This window comes from Miniopterus natalensis, chromosome 7, assembly GCF_054644295.1.
Source record: "Miniopterus natalensis isolate mMinNat1 chromosome 7, mMinNat1.hap1, whole genome shotgun sequence".
NCBI lineage: Eukaryota > Metazoa > Chordata > Mammalia > Chiroptera > Miniopteridae > Miniopterus > Miniopterus natalensis.
The window spans coordinates 12,617,075-12,640,597 of NC_142087.1; the positions used below are offsets into that span (position 1 = coordinate 12,617,075).

General features: G+C 46.7%; 2 protein-coding genes across 7 annotated transcripts in view; one reads left to right on the forward strand and one right to left on the reverse strand.

Annotated features, from left to right (window-relative positions):
- The window catches only part of NCOA6 (nuclear receptor coactivator 6), a 96,751-nt gene extending 82,766 nt beyond the window's left edge, over positions 1–13,985 (forward strand). For 5 of the 6 annotated variants that reach the window (XM_087818776.1, XM_087818775.1, XM_087818779.1 and 2 more), the window contains 2 exons: positions 5,412–5,560; positions 13,424–13,985. In XM_087818776.1, the coding sequence (XP_087674902.1) occupies positions 5,412–5,560; positions 13,424–13,467 (193 nt within the window). In that variant the 3' untranslated portion in view covers positions 13,468–13,985. The remainder of the gene's footprint in view (positions 1–5,411; positions 5,561–13,423) is intronic. The other variant, XM_087818778.1, reaches the window with a different exon arrangement.
- A 1,104-nt stretch (positions 13,986–15,089) lies between these two features.
- On the reverse strand, positions 15,090–19,925 carry TP53INP2 (tumor protein p53 inducible nuclear protein 2). The gene is made up of 3 exons (XM_087818781.1): positions 19,732–19,925; positions 19,050–19,344; positions 15,090–18,485 (listed from the first exon to the last, which is right to left on the reverse strand). Exons 1-3 carry the CDS (start codon positions 19,859–19,861, stop codon positions 18,233–18,235), a joined length of 678 nt encoding a protein of 225 aa, XP_087674907.1. The 5' UTR covers positions 19,862–19,925; the 3' UTR covers positions 15,090–18,232.
- Positions 19,926–23,523: the final 3,598 nt, after the last annotated feature.

Here is a 23,523-nt window from a genome sequence, read left to right on the forward strand (position 1 = left end):
TTCAGCACTCAGCATAGTGAGTAAATAGTAAATGTCTAGTATATAGGAGCTGTTGATATCACTGTCAATAATAGTCCTTGCAACACCTTCTGAAGTACAGTGGTACCTTGGTTTTTTAATGTAATCCATTCTGGAAGACTGAATTCTAAAACATTTGAAAACCAAAGGATCAACAGTCAACAGCTAGGCCTCAGGATCTTGCACTCAGCAGAAGCCGTGTGGCATGTTCGACTTCAAGACGTGTTCAAAAACCGAAGCATTTCCTCCCGGTTTACGGCGTTCGTAAACCAAAATGTTCATCAACGGAGACATTCGAAAACTGAGGTACCACTGTATAGCTGTTTGATCCTCAAGGCAGAAGAGAGAAAAAGGCAGGCATGGTCTGACTCCAAAACCTACCTTTTTCTGTTGTTATTCTGTGCTGTCCCACATAACCTAACAAAATGAGATACAACTGTGGCTTCGACCTCATTACCCCCATAGAGAGGAGTATTATTGTTTTCCAAAAGCCATTCCTTTTCAGTGTAGTAATACACTAGATAGTATTTTAAACAATTTCTCATATTTATACACCAGCTTAGTTTGTAAAACACATTCACAATCATTCTCTCATTTAACCCTCAGATCTACCCTGTGAAGTGGTAATAATAGCCAGTGTTTTTTTCGATGCTATTCCATGCCAGGCACTGGGCTACAAGCTTCCTAGATGTGTTATCTTGATTAATTTTCACAGTATCTATTAGGAAAGTAAATTCTCTCTTACAGATAAGGAATGTACAGATCAGAGAGGTTAAGCTAAATTATCCAAGGTAACAGATTTAGTAAATGGTGAAGATGAGATTCAGACCCAGGCCTCCTGACTCCAGAGCCCTCACACTTCACTAATGTATTATAGCAGACAAGATGGAGATTTATAGACCAAAAATCTGAAGCTTAAGAGAGAATTACATCTCATGGCCAGTAAATGCATAGTAAGACTTGACCCCTGTTATTCTGGCTCTAAAATTACTGCTATTTCTACTAACTACTGGGCCTGTCTAGGTTTTTTCGTTTTGTATTGGGCTAATAATTGAATTCATTTACATTTCCCAAGCATACACCAACTGTGTGGCTAGAGAAAGAAGATAATCTGACCAAAAATGCCCTTTAGGTATTTGTTTCTAGAGCTACCTGAACATTGACCATATAAACACCAAGACAGTATTGCTGTGGCTTTTGTTTCACCAGGAGAAAGAAGCACTCCATTAGGAATCTCTCTTCCTCAGAGGCTGACCATTTTCTGGGCTCCCAGCCAGAAAGCCATCCTCACTGCTTCTAAAAGGATGTGTAAATCTCTCTGAGTTGTAATTCCACCCCAGCTTCAGCCTCACCTCTCCTTGACTTACCTTGGCTTCTGGGGCAGTCATTACATATAAAACTAAAGTAGTAAACAATGTGGCTAAATTCCCAGTCATAGTACCACTAGTGAAGGGTCCTCTGGCAGGAGTGAACAGATCGGAGAATTACAAAGAAGAATATTACTCACCAGTAAACCAGCATTCCTGTGATTCAACAATATTTACTATGTATATTTTAGTTCATCTTCTAGTTCTCTTTACAGAGTATATGTACAGATAGAGACAGAGTGTTTTATATATAAACACTGTACCTAGTGTTTATATACACCTAATATGTTGTGTTATATTTAAATATGTAGTGTTTACATACAGGTGTCCCAAATATATATACACACACTTTAACAGCTGATAGCTCAATTTTGAAAATGAAATGTATTTTAGTAAACACTGCCTTTATAGTTATTCAAAGTGTGTGTATACATTTTTTGGGACACCCTATATAAATGCTATACATTGTACACACACACATGTATATCTCACACCCATCCATTCATATGTGTTATTGTTGACACTATTACAGATGTCCCCCATTTTCCCTCACTCTTCCCCTTCCACCTATCCCCTGCCTCTCCTGCTCAGCCTGCACCACATTGTTGTCTGTGTCCACGGGCTATGCATATATGTTCTTTGGCTAATCTCTTCCATACTTTACATCCCCATGACTATTCTGTAACTACCAATTTGTATTCTAAATCCCTTCAACTTTTTCACCCATTCCTCCAACTCCCTTCCCATCTTCTTTATTGCCATTTTATTCATATTTTTTATCCTTTTTTCTTCTTTTTAAAGAAGACCCTTTAACATTTCATGTAATAATGATTTGGTAGTAATAAACTCCTTCAGCTTTTTCTTGTCTGGGAAGCTCTTTAGCTGTCCTTTGACTCTAAATAGTAGCTTTGCTGGGTAGAGTAATCTTGGTTGCAGGTCCTTGCTTTACATCACTTTGACTATTTATTGCGAGTCCCTTCTGACCTGCAAAGTTCCTGTTGAGAAATCAGCTAACAGTCTTATGGGAGCCCCCTTGTAGGTAACTAACTGCTTTTCTCTTGCTGCTTTTAAGATTCTCTCTTTGTCTTTAACTTTTGGCACTTTTAATTATGATGTGTCTTGATATCGGTTTCTTTGGGTTCATCTTATTTGGGACTCTGTGCTTCCTGAACTTGTAAGTCTGTTTCCTTCACCAAGTTAGGGAAGTGTTTTGTCATTATTTTTTCAAATAGGTTTTCAATTTCTTGTTCTCTCTCTTCTCCTTTCAGCATGCCCATGATGTGAATGTTGGTACACTTGAAGTTGTCCCAGAGGCACCTTACACTATGTTCATATTTTTGAATTCTTTTTGCTGTTCTGATTAGGTGTTTTGTTTTGTTTTGTTTTTTGTTTTGTTTTGTTTTGTTTTATTAATCCTCACCAGAGGGTATTTTTTCCATTGCTTTTCAGAGAGAGTGGAAGAGAGAGATGGAGAGAGAGAGAGAGAGAGAGAGAGAGAGAGAGAGAGAGAGAGAGACATCGATGTGAGAGAGACACATCAACTGGTTGCCTCCTGCATGTACCCCAACCAGGGGCAAGGAGCGAACTCGCAACCCAGGTACATGCCCTTTCCCGGAAATCAAAGCTGCGACCCTTTGGTGCACAGGTCAATGCTCTAACCACTGAACAACACTGGCCAGGGCCTGACTGGGTGTTTTTTACTTCCTTATGTTCCAAACCGCTGATTTGATCTCGGTTTCATCTATTCTACTGTTGATTCCCTGTAAATTATTCTTCATTTTAGTTAGTGTATCATTCATTTCTGACTGGATCTTTTTTATGATTTCTATGTTCTTTTTCATGCTGTTGAAGTCTCACTAAGTTCCTTGAAGTTTTAAGTTACTTGGGCATCCTTATAACCATTGGTTTTGAACTCTGTAGCTGGTAGTTTGCTTTCCTCCAATTCATTTAGTTCTTTTTCTGGAGATTTCTCTTGTTCTTTTATTTGGGACCTGTCTCCACATTTTGACTGCTTTCTTATGTTTGTTTCTATGTATTAGTTAGAGCTGCTATGTCTCTCGGACTTGATAGAGGCTCCTTGTGTAATAGGTGTTCTGTAGGGCCAAGTGGCATGGCCTCTCCAGTCACCCAAGGTGGGCGCTCCAGGTGTGTCCTGTGTGGGCTGTGTACACTGTCCTGTTGAAATTGAGCCTTGATTGCTGTTGGTGTCATGGGGAAGGAATGACCCCAAGGCCAACTGGCTGCTGTGCAGGAGTTGACACCGTGGAGCAGGACTTACTTCAGTGGGGCTTTGGTGTCCCTTGAGTGTGTCGCTCGTGGAGGTGATGGGATTGTAATTAGGGGTAGTCTGAAGCTGTCCACTGGGTGCACTGCTTCTGGGGCCTCCCAGGAGGTACAAATTCAGCCACTGCCTGTGCCCTGCCTTGGGCCACCTGGTACAAGCTACAGAGCGATCTGCAGATGGCTGCTATTTGTGTCAGGCTTGGAGATGCCCACGGAGACCAAGATGGGCTGCTGCTAGTGCCTGGCCTGTGGCCACTTAGCAAGAGGTACAAGGTATGCCGAAGCCAGATACTGCTTGTTTGAGAGATTTTAGGGAAGTCTGAAACATGAGGCAAGAGAGACCAGTTGTATAGAAAAGCCACTGAAAACTGTTTGGGTCGGCCCTCAGGTTGGGTGGGGCAGGCCCTCAGAGAATCATCATCAGGGACAGATGAACAGTGTGAGCCAGGTTGATGGAGTCTTAGATATGGTGCCCAGCTGTCAGCTCAGTCTTGAAGTAGCTTCTTTAAATCCTTAGTTGTAGGACTTCCATTCAGCTAGATTTAAAGTGGTTCTGAATGATGGTTGTTTTATAGTTTAGTTGTATTTTTGATGTGGTTGTGGGAAGATTCCAGTTCCATCTTTACCTATGCTGTCATCTTGACTGGAAGTCTCATGAACAGTTTTTATCATTAACCTTTACAACTTGATTTTTTATGTTTGCATATAATGTACCATGATTTAATTTACTAATCTATTGTTAAGCAGTTATGTCTTCTGTTTTCATTAATATGAATAAAATGCTTTGACAACCTGGTATGTAATTAGAGCTCTGTAAAAAGATTTGTTTCCTTAGGCATCTAGAAATGGAATTGCTGATCCAGAGGATTACACTAGGGGTTTTCAGCCTCAGAATTATTGACAGTTTAGATCAAATCATTCTTGGGGCACAGTATACACTCCATCAGGACTTTTTGTCCCTATATCCTCAGTAATACTGGATATTACCAATTTAAAATCTTTACATACTGAAAAAGGATTGAAGTAGGGACAATCAATATACCCATCAGTGTGTTGTGAATATATTCCCATGTGTATTTTTCTACAATATGATTTGTAATAAGCCATTATCTGACTATACCAGATTTCATAGTAAATGCCAGTATATGTTAGTAATTTCTAGATTTTAGGTACTCTTTTTTTTTTTTTTTATCCTCACCCGAGGATATTTTTTCCATTGCTTTTCAGTGAGTGGAAGTGGCGGGGGAGAGAGATCGATGTGAGAGAGACACATCAATTGGTTGCCTTCCACAAGGTCCCCCGCTGGGCCAAAGATCAAGCCTGCAACTGAGGTACATGCCCTTGGCTGGAATCAAACCCAGGACCCTTCAGTCCACAGGCCAATGCTCTAACCACTGAGCCAAACTGGCTAGGGCAGTACTATTAACTTTTGAGGGGGAATAATATCTTAGGAAAATGGGTGAGGAAGTTGGGGGATTTTTGTGTGAAGTTCTAATGTCTTTTACCTGTTTTCCACAATTTCACCAGCATTATGCTTTAATCCTCTTATTTTTACTAATGTAACAAGCTAGACTCACTTTTAAATTGTAATATAGAAGGTAATTGTGCTCATTGTCCCAGGGTTCTCTCCAGAATGACTATATTGTTCTCCAGCCTTATGAATGAAAGTCTTATCTGAAGAGCCTGTTTTTGTGTGACTTGATTCCCTCACCTCCTTGGAAACTTTGTGCTTCAATCTGTCAGCAGTGATCCCAAAGAGATAATTGAAAAGTCCAAAACCCCAAGCCGGAGAAATTCCAGAACTGAAGAACCAACTGTGGCTTCTGAAAGCATGGAAAATGGACATCGGAAGCGATCCTCTCGGCCTGCTTCAGCCTCCAGCTCTACTAAAGGTCAGCAGTGGGATGTGGGTGCTATTATAGGTCAAATAGAAGAATGGGATCTTCATCACAGCAGCAGAGGACTTGGTCCTTCATCTTTGCATCTATTCCTTAAATTTGTCAAGTTACTTTGACTTCTGTTCAGTCCTTCTTTTATTTGTTGGTTCATTTAAGTATGTTTTTTTGTGTGTGTGCACAAGAACAGCAAGCATTGTTGGAAAAAAGAACATAACAGGCAGATTGATTCATTATCACTATTTCAGTTATGTCCTCAATACTATGGCCCAGCCATCTCTCTCTGTTTCTGTAGTCAACTCTCTTTTCCAACTCTACTGTTTTTAGACCTACTACCACTACTTTCTCCTCACTCTCAGTAGAGACTCTCACCTCTTCACAGAGAAAATAGAATTCCTTCAACTCTCACTACCAAGACATAAATCTAGCAATGTCCTCCTTTGCTCCTACTATATATAATAGAGCAGGTGTCTCTCTTCAAGTCAAAGGCCAATTCCTCCACTTGCGCTTTGATCCCACCTTCTCTGACCTTCTGAAGACCATTACACTACCAGTTTTCTCTTCTCTGTTAACTGCTATCTCCTTTTCAAATTAATTCTGCCCTTAGTGTCTGTGACCCAAAACTCTCAATAGTTTTCTGACTACTCTGACTGCTTCTTCTCAATCTCTGTACCAAGACATTAGATGTTGGCCTTCTTCAGACTTCAATCCTGAGTTGTCTTTTTTCTTCAACTTATATTTTCTCACTAACTTTTCTCATTCAGGCCCCTTCTTCAGTTACAACCTTTCACGTACCACTCAGGAATTTCTAGTACAGACCCCCTAGAGATTTTAGACAGCTGCATGTATATCCTTAACAGGACCTCAAAATAAGCATGTTTGAAACCAAACTTTTGATTTTCACCCCCAATGTCAGGTGCTCTGCCATTGTTCCCCATCTCAGTGAATGGCACCACCATCTATTAGGCAAGTCCTCCTTAGCACCCCTCACCCTCACATCTATCACCAAAAGCTGCTGATTTTATCTTAGGTGGCCCAAATTCATCCACTTTTCCCATCTTTACTGCTATCCTAGCTTAAACCTCTTCAATGATTTACCATTACCATTAGGACTTAAGTCTCTCAAAGTGTCAACATGGCCCTGGCTGGTGTGGCTCAGTTGGTTGAGCATCATCTCATGCACTGAAGGATCTTGGGTTTGATTCCTGGTCAGGGCACATACCCAGGTTGCGGGTTCAGTCCCCGATTGGGGCACATATGGAAAGCAACTGATCGATGTTTCTCTCTCACATTGATGTTTCTCTCTCCCCTGCCTCTCCCTTCTTTTCTCTCTAAAATCAATTTTTAAAAAAATATATACATATATGTATGTGTGTGTGTGTGTGTCCATATCCTCAGGTGAGGATTTAAATGAATGAATGAACAAACAAACGATCGAATGAATGAATTAGGGAGGGAGGGAGGGAGGGAGGGAGGGAGGGAGGGAGGGAGGGAGGGAGGGAGGGAAAAAGAAAGATAGAAGTGTCAGCATGGACCACAAGTTCCAGTGTGGCCTGGCCCGTCAGCTTCTCTCAGCCTCATCTGACTTCCCTCAGCAACTCAGACATGCCACCCTCATCCCGCTCGTCACAAACCTGTGTATATGTTACACCTATGGCAGGAGAGTTCTTCCTTTCTTTCTCCTCCTCATTAGTATCCTACTGTTCCTACTTAGCTCAGTTGTCACTGCTATAAGGAATCATAGCACCATGTTCTTCTCCTTCATAACCCCGCAGTTGTAACTTATGTCTATTTTTGTGATAATTAATATATATACTTTCTTAGGGTAGAAGAGGTCTGGTTTTGCTCATCACTGTATCTGTGATGTCTAGTATGGTGCCTCATACAAAGAGGTATACAATCAGTAATTCATTACATTAATAACCATCTATCAAATATAAATTAGTACATACTATATCCCAGGCTCTGGGGATATAATAGTGAAAAGACAGAGTATCTAGCTTCATCATATTAATTACATTTGGCCCTTGAGCAACATAGGTTTGATTTGTGTGGGTCCACTGTAAAGTTGGCACTCTGTATTCCCCAGGTTTCGCATCTGCGAATTCAACCAGCTGCAAATTGAAAACAATATTTTTGATCTGCAGTAGAGAATTCACGGATGCAGAGGGCCAACTTTAGTTATACAATTTTCAACGGCATGGGAGTTGGTGCCTCTAACCCCAACATTGTTCAAGGGTTAACTATATATGCTAGCCAGAAAGACTCTAATACAGTATGTCAAATGTTCAATGCTGCAATAGCAAAACTACATGATACTGTAGAAGCACACAGCTGGAGTGCTTTGCTCCTGTGCCAAATTAAAGGTTTTCTGGAGAAATGATTTTTAAGCTGAGGCCTGAAGGATGAGGAGACATTATCCAGGCTATGGGGTTGAATGGAGAATCCTAGGCAAAAGGTATGGCATGTGCAAAGGCCCAGCTCTGAGGGAGGCCTCGATACTTCATCGCCTCAGGAAAAGCACTGGGCTTGAGTAGCTCAGGTTGGGCAAGAGCTGGGATCCCAGCCAATGCCTGATATCAGCAGAGCTGCTGAAAAACAGTCAAGTACCTTTGTGATGCCAGCCTGAAAACCAGGGCAGGTTGTGGTGCACCAACACCAGACACTGACTTGAAAACTCAGCTGTTGTTAGCAGGTCATGTTTCTGGGCAGGAATTTCATGATGCCTCACAAGAGCCCCCTGGAATAGACTACAGGTCTACAGGTCATATGCACATAAAGCAGAGGTGTAGAAGTCACCTTACCTCAGCCTGTCACAGGCAGAGTCCTCTTAGGTATCCCCTCTTTGGATACAAATATGGAACCAACAACTTTCTTCCTCCTTCCTGGGAATCATCTCCTTGGCAGAAACTCATTTGGAAGAAAGAACATCTTTCAGTATATGGATACTAGACTTAGAGCACTAAAGGGAAGCCTGGATTTCTGTGGGAAAATATGCTTCTCAGTTCTGTGTATTCTTTTAATCCCTCATTTTTCCAAAGGATCAAGGTTTTGCTCACCACTGTATTTGTAGAATATGGTGTATAATTACCTTTAAAGGAGGAAAAAGTGTTGGCCTTTAAAGATGTCACACACCAGTGTTTTGGAAATTTGACCTGAGCCCAGAGCCTCAGTGTACTAAAGGTGTCATTTACAGTGCACCAGAAACACTTAAACTAAGGAGCATCTGGGACAGTTAAGAAGAGATGCTCAAATTAAACTCACTCTGTAGAGAACTGTCAGTCAAGAAGAGATGGAAAGCTGGAACCTATTTTAGAAAACGGGTGGGGAATAGGCCTATACACTAAAACTGGACATGATTCCAAGGCAGTGGTAGTCATGTTGGAATACCTGCCCTATACATGCTTTGAGGTTTAGCAACTGGCTTAGGAGAGGCCATAATGGCTTACAGGCTTTGTGATCTTCACAGGAGTGCTGAGTAAGTGCCTCCCTAGACTAGAGGATGGCAGAGCTCTGGCCAGATCCCAGGAATCAGTTTGTATAGATCTCCGCCTCAGCCCTCAGGTTATCAATCCTTAACTGTGCTAGCGTTAAGTTACCTTTTAAATAAAAAATGAATGCTGCAGCTCTTTTGGTTTTTAAGTGTTAGACCTCTTGGATCCAAATTCAAGAATAAATATATGTATTATTTGGCCTGCTATGTTGTATCCAAAAGTGAACCAAAGCCATAAAATAACTTTCTGATGTTGTATCCAAATGTGAACCAAAGCCATAAAATAACTTTCTGTGATTGTATTTGAACGCATACCCATGGAGTGATGATAAAATATCAAGCCGGTTTCTAAAATTTATGGGTCTCAAATTTGGAGACATGCGCAATCTAGGGACCTGGAACATCTGCCTGCAGCATCAGTACTTCTTAAAGTTTTGAAGAGAAAAAGCATTTTATCTTTTTGTACACATAAGATTTTGGTCATATATGTACAAACAAAATCAGAAATAGTGTTTTTTTCACAAGAATCTTGAAAGCTAAGAAATATTATGAGCAGTTTATAATGGGAAGTATTGGTACTTTTGAATTGTTGGGGAAATGGTAACATTAATCATGTTCCTGCTGTGAGAACAGAGTTTGCTTATGTCATGCTGGCTGAGGCCTGCTAGACTGCCAGCTTGGAGCAGGTGGGATGGATGATTTCTGGGCAAGTCCAGGGAGGCCCACGTGGTTGGTAGGTCACACTCTAATCTGTTGTTTTGCTTTTGGTTGGTTAGATTTCCCATACACACACACTTAATTACAAACACAAAAATTGGCTCACACAAATCAGTGAACTTTTTAAAATTGTACTTGATCAGAAGTGTTGTTTACAAATATGCAAATAGTAGTTCCACTCCTGGCATGATGAATTCCCCATTAACACAGAAATGATTTTTTTTTCATTTCCCTTATCATTCTTTATTTACTCCTCTGTGTATAATTTTGTGTTTTATTTTCAACCAGGGAAAAGGATCAGTAGTTAAAAACATGAATTTCAATGCGTAAGTTAGAAACCAGGAAAAATAGGCTAATATGAAGGAAGTTCATAGCAACCTGTAATCAGCAGCAGCTGTGGGTGTCCCTGGGGGACCCTAAGGTGCCTCTGACAGTAAAGTGGGGTGAAAGCCCTACCCTATCACGGCCAGTGACTTGAGAAGCAACGATCTAACATATGTGTACAGATATTCTTAAAACAGAAATGTTATTGTGGAAATGCAAATAAGCAGACATAATTAGAGACATCTTATGGGGAAAACCCCTGAACAATAACTGCCTGAAACTGCACTCTTGTGGCATCATTTAGAAACCAGCCATGCAAATTTTGAAAGGAAATTTTCAGAATTTTTTTACAATTAAATAGAAATCTTGGCTAGAATTAGTACAGTAAAAAGCACAATGAAGTGAGCAAAGTCAAGGTCAATCTCTAAAATTCCTCGAACGTAAAGCCCACCTACTAGGTTTAATAGAGCCTTGTACTGTTGATTTGGCCAAATTTGCTTAATGGCAAAATGAAGGAAGTGGGCTGAAGAAATGCCTGGTCATCTCACGTTCTCAGCTTAAGTGGACAGCCACCTGAGGGGCTGCTGTTGACCCAGTTCACCACGTAGTAGGTTCTAAGATGTGAACCTATGAATGATGGAACTCCACTACTAGTTTTTGAACTATTTGTGTATCTATCTTTACATTAATTTGTAAAATCCTTGGTAGCATAAAAGACAGAATTTTTCAACAATATATGTGATGGATTTTTTGCCAGTATGGTATTGATCGTGGGGGCCTAGGACTGGGATTATGCTCAGTCAGATAAACTAGGCAGCCTTTAGAAACAGGCCTGATGCACACCCTGTAGGTACCATCAGTCAGGTACCTGGACTTCCTTACCTTAAAGAGTTTGCCTCCAGATTCTCTTATTGTGTTCAATGGAGTAGTAAAAGTGGTAACATTTTGTTGGGAGTATAAAATTGAATCATAAAACAAAAAAACGCATCTTTTTAGATAGATTTATAAAGACATTAAAAGTGAGTTTGTTCTATGACCCAGATTGGCTAGATTTATCCAGGGACGGTGATCAGAGACTTCAGAATCAGATTGATACGGTTTTTTCCCTCATGGAAATATAAAAGTACACCTTACACCACCACTCCCAACCTCCACTCTGGTATCTAAAAGATTATTTTTCTGTAGTTTCTAGCACAGATCACTTGTTTACTCACCTCCTCCCCCCCCCCCAATTGATTCACCCTCAGAGGCAGAGGCAGCCTGCCAGATCTTTGGGTGCTTTGGAGCAGTAGCAGATGGAAGGAGGCAGTAGGGAAAACCTGAGGTTGCTTATCCACGCCCCGCCCACACACACACACACTCTTCACCTCTTTTCCCAGCCACGTATGTGTTTTTCAGACACACCACTTGATCCTTCATATCACAACAAAGGAGAAGCTTACAAGATGGCCAAATTAATAGATATTTTTCTAAGGAACATTCAGTCAAGACAAAACTTTGTATTTTTACTGCAAATGACAAATTTGCTATAGTGGCAATGAAGCTTGAATGTTGAGTGTAAAAGAATTGATTATGGGGAATTTTGGTTGTGTGAGACTCTTAATTTACATGCAATTAAAATGAACACCATTATCAGCATCCTGTCAGATTATCTGTCCTCTGATTAGCAAAAGACATGAGAAATCAGAGACTGATTCTGCTCCATGGCACAAGCAACATGATCTCCCAGCAAAAAAATAGTCAATTTCAATATGCGACATATTGAAATTCCCAACAACAGAGGCGCAAAAACATTGCACAGATCACCTCTTGGAAAGTCATTGAAGCTTCACTTCTTAGCAATTACTGTAGCTAACAACAGAATAGTAAAATTTTTTATTTTTGCACCTACCTTTCGAGTCTGGGTTCTCAAAATATTATGATACAAAAGAGAGAAGAAAAATTGCTTAGAACACTGAACCTAACATGCAGCATTAGAAAATTCAGCCTAGTTCTCAGAAATGGATAAATCTGATTCATTTTATACATTCATGTGTTAGGAAATTTTTTTTTTCTCCTTGATAGGAAGTAATTTTAAAATACTGTTTTCATATTAAAACCAAAATATCTACTATTGAGCAGCATGAAGAATGAGGGTGAATTTTTAAGATCAATGTGAGATTTTAAATGTTTACATTTGGAGAGCTTCAAACTGTTCATTGTACTCTGCTGTAAGAAATTTGTGTGGAAAAGCTTTTTAGAAACATAGTTTAAATATGAGATGATTGGATTGATTTAAGACATGATAATACAAAAGGAATGAAAGAAATTAAAACACACTCATTCCCACCCTTGCCAGTCTTGCCCAGTGGTTAGAGTGTTGACCCTGAAGACTGAAGGGTCCCGGGTTTGTTTCCTTGATTCCAGCCAAGGGCACGTGCCTCGGTTGCAGGCTCCATCCCAAGCCCCAGCCCAAGTTGGGCAAGCGCGGGAGGCAACCAATCTATGTGTCTCTCTCACATTGATGTGTGTGTCTGTATGTCTCTCCCCCCACCCTCATCCCTTTCCACTCTCTTTGAAAAGCAATGGAAAAACTACCCTCCGGTGAAGATTAAAACATAAATAAAACACACTCATCCCCCTTTATGTCACTGTTACCCTATGTGTAAACCACTCAGCTTGTGCACCTCTTCCTTGAAGTCCTCAGGCTCACCTGGGCTCACAGAGCAGGCTGTGGCTTGCTCTGAATTGCTTACATGCCTGTATGTATCCACAGTCATGATATTCCTGGCTAGACCACAGTAGACACTTGTTGAACAACGATCATGGTAATGTTATTTAGAAACTTTGACTATAGCATGGCAAAATGAGTTCCTTCCTGCAAAACAATGGCTTGGCTACAAAAGGGATCCAGAGGCTGGTATTTGCATTCTGGCACAATTTACTCACTTGCTTGTAGCATCATTCATTGATTTCTCATCAAAAGCACTGTCAGTCTGTCCATCATTTCTTTGGATGATGGGAACTGGTGATGGAGATTGTGGGGTTAATTGCCTAGTTAAAGCAGCTCTCCCCATCCTGCCACTTTTTCCAACGAGGTACGTGTGCTTCACCTCCTGCCACCTGTATCACATTTCCCCAATTGCCAGGCCGTAGTACCCAGGGTGTTCCCTCCCCCCACAGAAGTCTGAGACCCTCTTCACACTGAATGCCCCTTCTGAGGCCCTTAGACTGATACAGAGCCAATAGGGCTCCACTCAGGTCAGCCTGCATTCTTGTGGACTGCCTAAAAGGCACTGCTATAAGGAGTTGCCTCAGCTGAACATGTCCTTCCTTTCCCCCCACAGATATAACCAGTGCGGTGCAATCCAAGCGAAGAAAATCCAAGTAAACAAGCTGGACAGCGACTTGATACTTGTAAATGTGTGTGAATTTTACAAAAAGCAATTTTGAGCTGTGACTTTTTAAAATCCATTTCTGTACAGCTAGTAATTTTAATAATGTGGCCCTTTTCCTAGTCCCTGCAACCTGTTTCTTAAAGTGCAATGAGGAAAGCAGAGTTGTTGAACCCTTTTGGTGTTGATGAAGTTTAAGGTTTCTAAAATGTTGCCATGTATTGAGAGGAGCTAATGTGATTATGTTATTAGTTTTCACATTTCCTAAGCAGCCTAGAGTACAGGGTGAGCATTTTTAGATCTAATGATGTATTGTGCTGTGGAAGTACTGTGTGAGTAGCAGTAGTGGGGGCAAAAGGAATCTTCTCATTTGGATATGTTGTAAATAATTTTATTACATAGTGTTTTGGATGTATTTGTTGTAGAAATGGACCAGTGAATAAAAAGAATCTAAGGATTTGTACAATGTGAAATACTGAATGTGTTAAATAAATGTCATTGTCCTAGAACATAAGCGTATGTTATTGATAGGGGATTATTGCATGAGCAAGCTTTTCTCTGAATCATAAATGAATAGGAACAGCCTTTGTGAATTAGAATCCCATCTTGTCCTGACTGCACCTGAGTGCACCTGGCAAGTTGAGGAACATGCACATTCTTGCTCACCAACTCATTCTTGGCTTTGAAGAAACTAGCCCTTTGCAGCACTGTACGGGACACTTTATATGTTAGTCAAATTTCTTTTGATTGCAAATAATCGATTTAGAGAGGTTCAAAGGCCACCCAGGGTTTTCTAGGGACAGGAAGTCATCAGCAGCCCTTTTTCTCCACTTCATACAAGGGTTTCTCTAGGCACATGATGGATTGCTCCAAAACAATTGTGTCTATACCTCCTCCATTCATAAGCCCAGCCTGACCAGCAAGATTCTTGTAACAGCGTCAAGAATCTAGCCCAGTTTAGGTGAGTTTTCCACCTTCCATCCAGTTCTGTGGTGAGAGGGGTAGTCCCCAAATACAAGCAGTCATTATGTGTTATGTACTTCAGAGATGTCCACTACATTCTACCCTTTGCCTGCTCTGTAACTCATCATCAGGCTTAGGGGTGACTTATCATCAACACGCCCAGGTTTTTCCCTTTCCTGACTCAATTCTTATCAAAAAATTTATAGTCTACAAACCAGCTGCTTCTGCTCCCATCCTACCCTCTACCTACCTTCAGGGGACTTACATGCTTGGGGCAGTCCTTGTCTTGGTTTGGGTCTCAGCCTTCTGCTGTGTATCCTACAGCTAGACATATCCTTTCCCCTGCAATAGCTCCTTGCCGTTGCCATAACTCAGTGCCTGAGACCAAAAGGATGAGTTGGTGATTCTCTGTCATGCTATTTCAACTGTCTTAATTTATGTCTTACAATATAAAGATCCTCTAAAAGTAGTTATTTGTGAGTCAGACCCCACGCTGTCTGACTCTGTTCCCAGCAAGCTTATCTACCCTCTTCCTTCTCTTACGACACACACGAGAACCAAAGCCAGCCTAATAATGATACCCTCTGCCAGTACTGTGCTTGAGATTACAAAGTGCTTCTCCTACTTTACCTCTATTCAGGCAGAAAGCATAATGTGCTTTAAATAGATTTTTATTTGTTTTTCTTTATATTTTTCTCTTCCATAGAGGAGTAACATTACAATCTAACAATCCTGTTACACACGTACACAGGCATGCCACATGACCGTGTTGAGGTGGTTGTGTCCTTGAGTCTGTTGACGTCACAACATGGTCAACCAGAGTCTCCTCATTTCAGCCAGTCTCAACACTAAACACCCAAGACAGATGCACTCAACTTGGTTCCATTTGGAACTAGGTGGCAGGATAAGTGGAAAGATATAAGGGGGTATAGTGTGTCTGCATTCGGTTCCCCCACATAAAGCCACATGGATATGAGGAGGCATCCAAGAGCTCTAGTGGGGTCCTTATTGCACCTAAGATATTAGGGATCAGAGCAAATTGATCAGGGTACAGGCAGGAGCTGGGGAGCAGGCATACTTCAAAACAGCAGCAAACTGCATTCATACGCACGTGATACCCTGCTGGGGCCAGACTGGCAAAGGCTGGAGACCCAGCTTGAAGAGAGCACTTAGACGTATTAGGGAATTACTGTAAGTCGCCCTTTGATGTAATTGGGACTCACTCTAGAAACAGGTCCCTCTGACAAACTCAGTTTTGGCAAAGTGCTGGTAGTATTGACATTAATTAATACAAACTGGAATAAACTTCTCCAGGGTCTCTGAAAACATCAGTCAAGACAGACTCTCTAACCCCCCACCTGTCTAAGGTTGCATAGGACTTTGTGAATTCTGGTTCCCTCATATATTCAAGTTCTGTGGTTTAAAAAAAAATCCTGAAGCATGCTCAAGGTGAAAGGCACATACACAGTCAATACAGTATGACGAGGTCTGATGCTTCAGGAGTCAGACTAGCAGGAGACTGAGTAGTGTTGGTTCTTAGAAATCTATACACAATTAAAATATTGCCACACTCAAATGCTATAGAATCTATAGGAAAGTACAAAAACCTATGAGCCTTGCAATCAGCCAGGTGATGAGATTGGAAGGTTCTAGAACTACAGGAGCTCCAGAAATATGGGTGGGTGAGGGAGGGACCTTTTGAAATTTGAACCTAATGCCCTATTACTCACTCTTCCCCCACCAGAAGGATCATGGGAACTACCCAGGACTGAGCCTAGGCCCCAGCTGGCAGCAAAGGAGTAGGCAAGAAGAGTTGGAGGGAGTTTCAGCTCTGGAAGTGCTGAAGACCCTAAGCTGGCTGTGAAGTGACCAAAGGGTAGCTGGAAGAAAAAAGTGATAGATCGTAACTGAAGGAGAGCCTTGGGGACAGGAGCAAGGTTGCTACTGGGGCCCTAGTGGACTGGCGTGGGGACTTTGATCCGTTTTTAGTGTAGATTTGGCTTACTCCCTTGGATAGGAGACCCCAACAGGGCTTCCTCTGTCCCCATCCCAGCATCCATGGGGATACCCCCTCCCTTACCCACATATCTCATATGAGGCTTGGGGCTACAGGGTCAGGAAGGGCAGCTGCCTTTGCCCTCATGGGAATGCAGTTATCTCCAAGTCTCCACTTGACTGTGAGGCCTGGAAACCTGGAATTGGGGCGAGGGGGAAGACCTATGTTAGTTTGTAACAGGAAATCTTAAAAGTTTCAAGGAAGAAAGAGCACGCACTAGTAAATGATAGTTAGAGAAAAAGGGAAGCAACTCGGGGCATCCCAAGAGGCTGTTGCTGGTGTCTGAGCCCAAAATTCAGTCCCACCATGAGAAGAAGAAAGCTGGCTGCCCCTGTTCCCTCTTTCACCCAGGGATTCAGGTTCCCTCCTCCAGGTACTTACTGGAAGAGAAGGGGAGGGGAACCATAGGGCACCCATTTCTCCCCAGCAGCCTAGAAAGAGAGAGCACTCAGGGAGAAAATGGAGAGTGGTCCTTATGGCCCTGAACCTGGAGAGGGACTATTTGAGGATTGGGACAGTGAAACTCCTGGCCTCCTACCCAGGAGTGTTTATTAGCCATCCTGGGCAGAGTGTGAAATACAAAGCCAGAGGCAAATGAAAGCTGAGCTGTCAGTGTTGGGATGGCTTCACCCCACAGCTTGTCCTCCTCAGCATCACTCTTCATTCTTACACTGCGGTGTGCAGTTTCCCTGCCTAGAAGCCCTCTGGCCTGCATCTCTCCTAAGCTAGTTCTTAGCACCTTGGACATGTGAACAGATGGCCAGGATGGCAGGGCCTTGCCCAGCCTCTACTCCTGGGGTGACATGTTGGGGGTAGGGTGGCAAGGTATTAACTAAGCCTTTCAGACTCAGGGGCCTGCAGAGGGGTAGACTGCAGGAAGAGATTTGGGAGGTGGGATTATAGGAAAGGGAAATGGGGGCAGACTCCAGGCTCCAGCCTGAGGGCAGGGTTTGGCGGATCTCTGAGCAAGCACACAGTACTAGCTCCCATACAGCCCTGCTTCCTACAGCTGCTCACCCCCTCCTCCTGTCTGCACTTCCAGAAGGCTGCCTCTCTCCCTCAGTTCCCTCCACCTTTCTCCTTCGAATTCACATCTCACAGTCCTCTTCCACTTACTTTACCTTTCCAGGCCTAAGCAACTACAAGGAGCTCAGCCCCCAGGGAAGAGGGAGGGGTGAGACTAAACGCAGAAACCTGTCGTCTCAACCCCTCCCCACCCCATCCATTTGGGGGGAACTACTGGGAATGAATAATAAGGGAGCAGGAGTGAGTGTAGTGCCAAACATGAGATAGGGTGAGGCTGTAAAGTGGGGGTTGAAGGCGAGGAAAGAGCTAGATCTGGGACTGGAAGAGGAGACTGAGAAATAGCGGTAGGCCAGGGGTAGAGGAAAGAGGGGCAAGGATGATGTCAGGGCAGAGATGGGGACGGAGACCAGCAAAGGAGGCGCGGAGTGTCGGCATGGGAGATGAAGGGCTGGAAAGATGTTGGGCTTGGGGGCCAGAAGACAGAGGGTAAAGGGCGAGAGGAGGGCCAGAGGCGGATTAGAGGATCAGAAATGGGAAAGTCGAGGGGATTGAGAAGGGGGCTATCACCCCACCTCACACACTTAAGGAGGGAGGCTGTGGTATCCAGCCCGAGGCGGGCTGCGGACGCCCCTGGAGCAACGCGCTGGCTGCGGCGGAGGGGCCCGACAGGGGTCGGGGTCGGCAAGGGGTTTGCAAGCGGTTGGGCGGGCGGACGCTCAGTAGTTGAACTGGCGCTGGCACGGCTGGTAGATGAAGCTGCCCTGGTGCCGAGACCGGCGCGGACGGCTCTCGCGGGCGCGGTTCTGCCGTTGAATCACCTTGGCGCTCAGCGCCTGGCGCTCCGCCCGCGGCCGGGCCCTCTGCAGCCGCCGCGCCTGGCCCGCCTTCTCCAGCAGAGCAGCGCGCGCCGGCGGAGGGGCGGCTGCGTGGCGCGGGGCCCGCGGCTCTCGCAGGACGGGCGCCAGCTCCCTGCGGGAACAGAGCGGGGCATGGTCAGCTCCAGGCCCGCGCGGAGCGGAGGCGGGCACGAGCACTTCCCGCCGGGTCCCGGCTCCCGCGTCCCGGCGCAGCGCTGTCTCCGTTCAGAGGGGGGCGCCCAACGCCCGTCTCTAGGGTGCCAGCCCTGCCTCCAGGCCAACCTGGAGATAGCTCCTCGGTTCTAGCCCGGGACAGGTAAAAACCGGATCCGGGGAGGGCTCGACCCCACCTCTAATCCGGCCCCTCCCTTCCTTACGCGCCACTGGGAGCTGCACCCCCAGATGTTCCGTCCGCGCTCCTTCGACCCCTCAGTCTGTGTAGACTCAGCCCCGCCTCTCCCTAGCTCAGGCCCCGCCCCTGGGCCCCCAGGCGGACCCCCTTAGTCCGGGGCGCCTAGGCCTGACCCTTGGCCTCGCAGACTCTCCTCTAAAGGCCGCGCCCCCCGAGTGCCCGGGGTAGGGGTGGGGTGCCCGGGCTCCCTCCCGGAGCTTCCCGCCCGCCCCCGGCCCGGAGGGATGCCTTCCCCCAGGACCCCGCGCTCCGCCGGCCGCTCACCCTTCGCTCAGGTCGCCGCCTGGCGGATCCGCGTCGGGGTGCGGGGAAGGGGGTCCAGGCTCCAGCACTATGGTGCTGCCGGTGACGTACACGGACATGCTGGGGTGCTCGATGAGGAGGTCCTCCAGCGGGCTGCTCTGCAGGCGCGCGGGCCCGAGGCCGGGCCCGTCTGCAGTGAAGCAGGCGGGAGGGGTAACAAACCAGCTCTCGTCCAGCAGGGAGGGCGCGGGCGGAGGGCGGCCCGCGGGGGCGGGGGCGGGCGCGGGGGCCGGACTGCGCGGAGCCGCGGAGCTGTCTATGGTGCGGGGCGGGAGGCCGTGCGGGGAAGGGGGCGAGGCGGGGCGGGAGGGGGACACACAAGCGCGCACACACACACACACAGGACACAGGGGGGCGGGGAGAGAAAGTGCATCGTTAGACCCGCAGCTCTGCGCGTCGCGCCCGCGGGGCACCCACTGGCCAGGAGCCTCGCTAGGGTACGTGCGGTGTGGGCCCCAACACTGCGAGCCCGGGGAAACGGCCGTGGCTTGCGTGGGATGGGATCCAGTTACCCCGCCGCGGCCGTCAGCGCCTGAGCCCCGCGCAGCCCAGTAGCCTGCGGGAACGCCCCAGCCCCCTGGCAGCGCCCTTTCCCCCTGCCGCCCGCCCCGAGGCAGGGTCCTGGCCGCCACCCAGGCCTCACCCGGCAGGTCGATGAAGAGCCAGCCGTCCACTTCTTCCTCCGCGGCCACGAACGCGCGGGCGCAGTCGGGGCCCCCGGGCGGCGGGGGCGGGGGCGCGCTGAAGAGGAGGCTGGCGAGGCGCCGGAACATGGCGGCAGGGCGAAGCGGCTCAGCAGCGCGGAGACCTGAGGGCGGGAGAGGGTCAGAGCCGCCGGACCGAGGCGCACCCCACTCCCGGCTGGGTGCCACGCCAGCCCCCGACCAGGTCAGAGGACAGCAGGGAGGGGCGGGGAAGACGTGGGGGTGCTTCCCGGTAGGTCAGCCCGCTCAGGCTTCTGTTTGCTGTGTGACATTAGGAAGTGATTTAACTTATCTGGGCTTTAGTTTCCTCATCTGTCAAATGGAAATGAAAACAGTCCCCTCCTCTGGGCTCTAATAAGAATGACAGGAGCCAAACACAAAGAGCTTAGCACAGTACCTGGGCAGGGTAAGCCTAGTTCTCATTAATATTCCTGCATGCTCTGGGGACATGGGAAGAGTGGCATGCATGACGGACTCTGTCAAGGAGGGTCTCCAGAGGACTGGGCATCCAAGCTGGAGCTTGAAGGGTAAACAGGAGTTCTCCAAGCAAGGAGGAAATCGCCCAGTGTTGTGATTATTTATCATCGTCATAATATTGCTAACACTCATGTGCCAGGCCCTGCACTAAGCACTTTATATTACCTCATGTAATCCTCACAACCACTCTAGGAAGTGGGGTATGATTATTATCCCTCTTTTACAGGTGAAGAAATTGAGACTCAGAGAAGTAAAGTAACTTGCCCAACGTTTCACAGCTCATAACACACAGAGGTAGGATTTGAAGCCATGCAGTCAGATGCCAGAGGCAGCATCCATAATCACTATATTCCATTGCCTTTGCTGGGTGTCTGTCTGAATTAGGCATTTTTAACTTGGTGGGCAAGGGCCGTGGTCCATGTGTATTTTTCTGGGAAGAAGGACCTTGGTGTTCATCATGATTTCCCAAACAGCACTGCTTGAGCCCAGAGATTAACCACCACTATTCGAGCCTGCATGGCTTGAAAAGTGCTGGCTAGCAAAAATCTCACAGAACTGGTTCCATGTGACTGCACAGACCTCAATTCCGTCTGTGAAATGAGCTCGGAAGATCCTGTTCCCACTGGCCCTCCCCCCCTTCTTGCCCCTTACTCCCAAGCCCCCGTTCAAGGCCAGCATCCCTGGCTAGGAAGAGGAACAGGTTGTCTGGCCCCAGGGAGACAACTAGTCAGGGGGAGGTGTTGGGGAAGGGAGGGAACTAGGATGCCCCAGGAGCCCTTAAGGATCAGCGCTGAGGGTTAGACCAGGATCGAAGGCCTCAGTCCGCCCGTCCCTGGGTGAAGATGAGGAAGGAGACCTGCGTCAGGAACACAGGCACCAAGGAGGTGGTTCTAGACCTGCTCCTCTCCCCACCTCCGCCTACCTCAGGTCTATACCTGGCCTGGGGGGAGGGGGTCTGGGTGTCTCTAAAGCTTGACCCTCCACATCTGTCCCCTGAAGATGATCAATAATTTTGCTACCCGGACACTTGTCACCTTCCGTGTCACACTGCGTATAGAACTCCCTGGGAGCATATCCGTACTTCCATTCCCTGAAGGCATTCTACTCTTACTGTTAAACCCACCTGGGATATTTATGTGCAGTGGCTACTTCTCTCATTCCCTGGGAATGTTTTCACACCTGCCACAGAATTCCCTAAACTCCATATCCTGAGAGTATTTCCACATTTGCACACCCACAGTGGGCTCCAGAAGGAAGTGCTCCCTGGGTGCTGGCTTCCCTGGTGGAAGATCTGGGGGGATTATGAAAGGTTGGGCCATCCCAACTAGTACCTGCCCAGCACAAGCCACATATCCCAACCCATCTGTAGCCACAGGGAGGAGGTAGTGACTCAGTTACAAAAAATCCAGAAAGTTTGGCCCTTCCTGAAGGAAGGGACGATTGGGGCCTTGATGAAGAGCCCCCCCTTTCCAAGGACCTGCTACTTCATTGAGGTGAAGAAGTTAAGAGCTGTTTCAGGGACTATGATATTCACCCAGTCCATTTCACAACCTGAGGATCAGAGGACATCAGTCTCTCCGGGCAGGACTAGCCCCAGGTCATTGAGCATCCAGTCCAGAGTATACATAGAGAAACCTCAGTGCAAATAGTCCCCCAGTGTACTCATTATGCAGGAGAGGAAGGGAGGTCAGACATGAGTCAGACCTTGATCCAGTCACTGCTACCCTCAGACCCCCTTCTGCCCAGCTACAAAAAAGGTCTGGGCTTCCTGACACCAAAATTCATCCTGCACTTACCAGAGCACCCACTGTGTACCAGAGCCTGCTCTGGGCCTCCTCAAATTACAGACAGATTGAGGTAAGAAGGCTGGGGTGGGGGGAAACCTGCCTGCCCGAGGTCACACAGCAAGTCAGTGACAGAGCCAAGAGTAGCAGCAGCAGCCAGCCAGTGCCCGCCCTTCTCATGACCACTGGGGAGTCTCCCGGATTTTCTTTCCCAGCCCTGCCAGCTTCCTGGTTCTCACATTCCCAGCCCTGCTCCAGGGAGAACCATTCCCTTTAATAACTGCAGCAGCTGTGCCCAGAATAGCACTTGAGCCCCAAGCCACCTCTACCCCAGCCCATCCTTGAGCAAAGCCCATTCAGCCCCTAGGCCCACACACTTAGGAAGTCAGAAGCTGTCTTCTACCCTTTCTTATGCCCCTCTCGGTGAGCAGAGAGGGGCAGCACAAGTCTTATAATCACCAGCACTAGGCCAGGTCATGTCCTATCTGACAACTCTGGGGGTTGGGGAGGTGATGAAGGGCCAAATTCACACCCCCCACCCCACCTCAACATCAGCCCTAGAGACACCCTGATGCGGCCAATGACTCACTTCTCTGCGGTCAAAACAGCTGGGAGGCAGCTATTTTGGGGAGCTCTGGGACTCCAAGGTACAAAGTGAGGGTCAGAGCCACAAAACGGGGACCCAATCTCCAAAGAACCCCTGGAAAAAGATTCAGGAGTGAGGAGCCCTATCAGTTTTGGACGGTACTAGGCCCAAGGTAATGTCAGTGACAGGAGGCTGTGTAACTGATTACTTGTGCTGAGTTCCTACTAGGCCTGTGCCGGTGGCTAATGCATCTGTGGCTCACTCAGTGGGCATAACTCTAATCGGCTGCATGACCACAGTGAGCCACTTACCCTCTCTGGGCCTCAGTTTCCCCTTCCGTGAAATAGGATCTAAGACCCCTAGTTTTGGGGCTGGGAGTGAAGTAAGACAAAGCACAGAATGCCTGTCAGAGATTAGGAGGATGCTATTATGTTAAACCCAGGGGTGCAGGGAGGGGACTCCACCACCACCTGGCGCTGCCCCAATGACCTGGAGCTGCAGCTTCAGGCCTCCCTTCAATTCCTGGCTACCCCCCCAACCTAGACCCAGCAGCACTATCCGAACCCCTCTCTAGTCGCAAGGAGAAAGCAGGGGATCAGAGGCCTGACCTCAGTCCCTGGATTAACCCAGGGAACTGCCAAGGCCCCTCCGATACCCGCTGCTTTCCAGCGGCCCTCACGCAGGGGCCCAGTCGCAGCCCAGCGCCCACCGGGTCACAGGAGGACGCGGGACCCGAGCGGGGGGGCGGGGGGGGCGGGGGAGGGCGGTGCCGGCCTTGGTGACGTCTCAATGTCAAATGCAAATAGAGAGACGTCACGGTCGGCCCGACCCGCGACAGCCAATCCGGAGACGGGAATGCGCCCCGGCGGCCGCCGGCGGAGACG